The sequence below is a fragment of the Raphanus sativus genome, chromosome 3, assembly GCF_000801105.2.
Source record: "Raphanus sativus cultivar WK10039 chromosome 3, ASM80110v3, whole genome shotgun sequence".
In the NCBI taxonomy this organism is placed as follows: Eukaryota; Viridiplantae; Streptophyta; class Magnoliopsida; order Brassicales; family Brassicaceae; genus Raphanus; species Raphanus sativus.
In genome coordinates, this window is record NC_079513.1 from 4,619,617 (window position 1) to 4,623,987 (window position 4,371).

Genomic DNA, 4,371 nt, shown 5'->3' on the forward strand with positions numbered 1-4,371 from the left:
TTTCGAGGGAATTTCGAGGAACAAGGGGTTTTAAACCGAAAACAACATTTTGCGGATTGAATAACACGTATATAATATTCATTAAGTGTCTTAGCCAGATTATGAAGTCAAACTTTAGGGTTTTAAACCGAAAACAATGTTTTGCGGATTGAAACGAAAACCACACAACATAAGATAAACACTTATACATTTTAATAAACGTTAAAGGAAATACTTACAATAATTTTTGTAATTGTGTTATTTCATTGTTTATGATCATCTATACAAAGAAACCTCATTATTATGAATTACATTTGTATAAGAAATGACATAGGGAAAAAATCGATGTTTTCAAAACCCCAAACCCTCTTTCCTCGGACTATTTTTCATTAACCCGGCAACCCTAGCCGCCAAACTTTTCGCGAAAATCAGATAAGAGAATTTCGAGGAAATTTCGACGACCAACATTAAAATTTGTGAGGAAATTTCGACGGAACCTTTCCGTCGGACCCCTCATAAATTAGGTTTTCATTCTTCTCTTCCCCATTTCTCTCCTCTCTTCCTCTCTTCCTTTCTTTCTGCGCGGCGGCTCTCTCTCCACTCCTCTCTTCCTGCGCGCGGCGGCTCTCTTCCTCTCCTCTTCTCTCCTCTCTTCCTCTCGGCCTCCTTCCTCTCCTCTCTTCCTCTCCTCTCTTCCCATGTAAGTTCATCTCTCTTCCTCTCTTCATAGATCTCGAAATTTAGGTTGTTAGAAAGGAAATTCTAGGATTGAATGGATAGCTTAGGATTTGCATGTTTGGATTGTTGTTTGGATTGTTGTTATATTTTTTTTTTTGATTTATTTTGTGTTTAGGTTAAAATTGAAAACGTTTTTTGATTTTTTAAAACGTTTTTTGATTTTTAAAAATGTGTATATGATTTTTTAAAACTTTTTTTTTTATTTTTTAAAACGTTTTTTTTTATTTTTAAAACGTTTTTTGATTTTTTAAAACGTTTTTTGATTTTTAAAACAATTTTTTATATATTAAAACTATTTTTTAATTATTAAACTATTTTTAATATATTAAAACTATTTTTGTAATTATTAAACTATTTTTAATATATTAAAACTTTTTTGTAATTATTAAAAAAATTTTAAATATTAAAAATATTTTTAATATATTTAAACTTTTTTGTAACCATTTAATAATTTTTAAATATTTAAATTATTTTTTATATATTTAAACTTTTTTGTTATTATTAAACAATTTTAATATATTAACAAATTAAAAAAATTGTATATATTAAAAAAAATTATTTATATAAAGGTCTCAAGAGGAACATACCCGCTCTCGACGGCGTTGTGGTCGTGGTGGTACGGGGAGCGGCTCCATTTCGGGTTCCGCATCGCCCCACAGCTCCTACCATACATCTCCCTCTCCATTTCCCTCTCATTCTCCTCCCGCTCCTGGTGTGGCAACCACTCCTGCTCCTGCTCCTGCTCCTGCTCCTGCTCATCCGGAAATTCTGAGAGTTGTGGAGTTTGTTCGACAGCCGGGTCGTGACCATCTTCCATATCTCACTCAGTATCCATGTGGACGGAGTCAGACATGGTAATTAAACCTATTTTTTTTTTCATTAAAATTTGATTCATTTTAAATAATTAGTTCTTTTTATTAGGTTCGACAGATCCGGGAACGAGATCAGCGGATGGATCAACCGTATGATGTACTCGGCCCTCGACAATGGACATCCGACTTTCACCGACTTCCCTCTCCAGAAGCAGCATATGTGGTTTCAACTGTTTGCGGTAAGTATTCTATTTTTTACTTATTTTTTTAATCTTTAATATTAATTTTCTACTAATTGTGTTTTATTTTCAGCAATAATTCAACTGGAATGCTAATGATACGTTGTTTATCTATTACCACTTCGTCCATAAAGTTATGGACAACTATGGGAAGCAGATCCACACGTGGAAGAAGAAGTGGGAAATAAACAAGGTTGGTTTTTATTTATGAAACAATTTTTTAATTTATTAAAATATTTTTTTATTTATTAACAATTTTTTTTTTAAAGATCCCAAAGGGGATGGACCCCGACGTCTGGCGGGAGTTGGGTGTGCATTGGAGTAAGAACGAAGTGAGAGCAACTTCTTCCACCAACTCCACCAACCGCAAGAGCGACCGTAAGGGGAAGGGCATGTACATCCATAACGTGGGTGCTCAATCTTTAGCCAGTCTGGGGGATCGCTTGGTAAGCTTGTCGGTTTTTATTATATTATTTAAGATTCTAATATTTTTTTGTGCATTTCTTTTAATTACTAATGTTTGTTTAATTTATGTTTTTTTCAAGGCGGAAGAAAATGAGGGGGAGACGGTTGATCATCTCACCCTAATAAAGACGGCGTATACCAACAAGAAGACCGGCAAGATTGATGATGGTGTTGTGAGGGATGTGGTCACCCTCATCGACAGTCAGATGGAAGAGGAAGTGTCTCAGCTTCAAACCGAGGATGACGATTCGACGGGATCGACCGGCTTGCCTCGGGTTCGGATCAACCAAATCGTTGAAGCGGTAAGTTCTTTTTTTAAAGTTCAATTTATTTTTTTATATTATTTAAATTTGACACTTTCTTTTTCAGTCGGTTCCAAAGAAGAAGGGCCGTTTGTTCGGTTTGGCTCGTCGGTCCAACTCGGTTCCGTCTGCTTCTGCACCACCGTCCTTTGTTGATCAAGAAGTCCTTCTGAGTCAGATGAGGGACAAAGATGCTCGCATATCTGCGTTGGAGTCCATGGTGGCGAGTCAAGAGGCGGGCTGGAAGGCACAAAGGAAGCTGAACGAGCAAATGATGGTGATGATGAGGAGCATGAATCCGAACGCCAACGTGGATCTCCCGACCATGCCAGACCCGAACGTCCAAAACCCGTAGTTTAATTTCTTTCAAAAACTCGAAATGTTTTATTTTGATTTGTATGACTTTGAAATTAGATAATATGTTTTCAATTTAAATTTTAATTTTATATTTTCGAATTTAAATTTTAAAAATATTTTTTTTTTCAAAAATAATTTAAAAAAAAAAAATAATTTTCAATATATTCCTAGGAATAGCTGTCCTCGGTATATACCGAGGAAACTATTCCTCGGAACTTTCTGAAGGACAGTTTCCTCGGAAAATTTCGAGGGTATCCTTCCTCGAAAATTTTCAAAATTTTCGAGGAAACTGTCCCTCGGAATATTCCGAGGGACAGTTTCCTTGAAAATTTTCGGATGGCTCTTTCTTCGGTATAATCCTCGGTATATACCGAGGGAATGGTTCCTCAATATATATCGACGACCACTTCGACAACGCATGTCTTCTAAATCTCCTCGGAATTGTTGTTCTTCGAAATTCCGTCACAAAATTTCGAGGAAATTTCGAGGGAAAATGAAATTTCGAGGAGATTATTTCGAGGGAATTTTTCCTCGGTATGTCGTCGGAATATGGTTATTCCGACGACATACCGAGGAAAAATTCCCTTAGTATCAGCGTGTTTTCTTGTAGTGCATGTTTTGTTTACATATGAAATCGGCTGATATATAGATAGCGTATGTGGTCTATTTTTTCATTTGCATTTTCCCGGTAATAAGATTTTAATTGTTAAGCAAAACGTACAAAAAGTAATATCCCAACCAAAGTCAATGTCAATCTAAAAGAAAAATTGTTTTAGTTGTATTGATTTAGTATAAAACCGTCCTTTTACCCTAGAAATCATCAAAGTTAATCAAGACGCGTATAAAAAAAAAGCTTGTAGCAGACGGAAGAACAAGCCTTTGACCAAAAACGTATGGAGCAAAAGAAAATCCATGGTCAACACATGATGATGATACTGGTGGATCGCTAACTATAGAGCATATCCCCCTCGACCTATTGGGCGAGATACTCTCAAGACAGCCAGCGAAATCGATTGGGAAGTCTCGCTCTGTCTCTAAGCTATGGTCGTCCATCACCACCACTCCAAGTTTCATCAACTTATTCTCTGCTAGGTCATCGGTATCATCACAGCCTTGTGCTCTGCTAATCTTCAGTAAACGGGACAAGCTATTTGTTTTCTCCTCTCCTCAAGCAGAGAGTTATCAATTAACAATCCCCCGCGGTGGTTTCCTTCAGCCCTATGATTCCGTCCAGGGCTTGATTTACTTGGAAACTTCTACGCAGAACATTATCTGGAACCCAACCTTGAAACACTTCTTCACTTTACCTGAACCTGAAGGCAGCGAGGGCAAATATATCACAGGATCTTTTGGATATGATCCTATTGACTGTAAATACAAAGCACTATGCCATCTTACAGGAGACAAGATTGGGATTCTTACATTGGGATCGCAGGAGTCATGGAGAATACTATCTCAAGGTTTCCCAAGTCATTATCG

The 4,371-nt window shown here is 36.7% G+C and overlaps 1 protein-coding gene across 1 annotated transcript; it reads left to right on the forward strand.

The window, feature by feature from the left end:
• The first annotated feature begins 2,132 nt into the window (after nt 1-2,132).
• On the forward strand, nt 2,133-2,890 carry LOC130509902 (uncharacterized). The gene is made up of 2 exons (XM_057006212.1): nt 2,133-2,535; nt 2,603-2,890. The coding sequence occupies exons 1-2, from the start codon at nt 2,161-2,163 to the stop codon at nt 2,888-2,890; spliced, it is 663 nt and encodes a 220-aa protein (XP_056862192.1). The 5' UTR covers nt 2,133-2,160.
• The last annotated feature ends 1,481 nt before the right edge of the window (nt 2,891-4,371 follow it).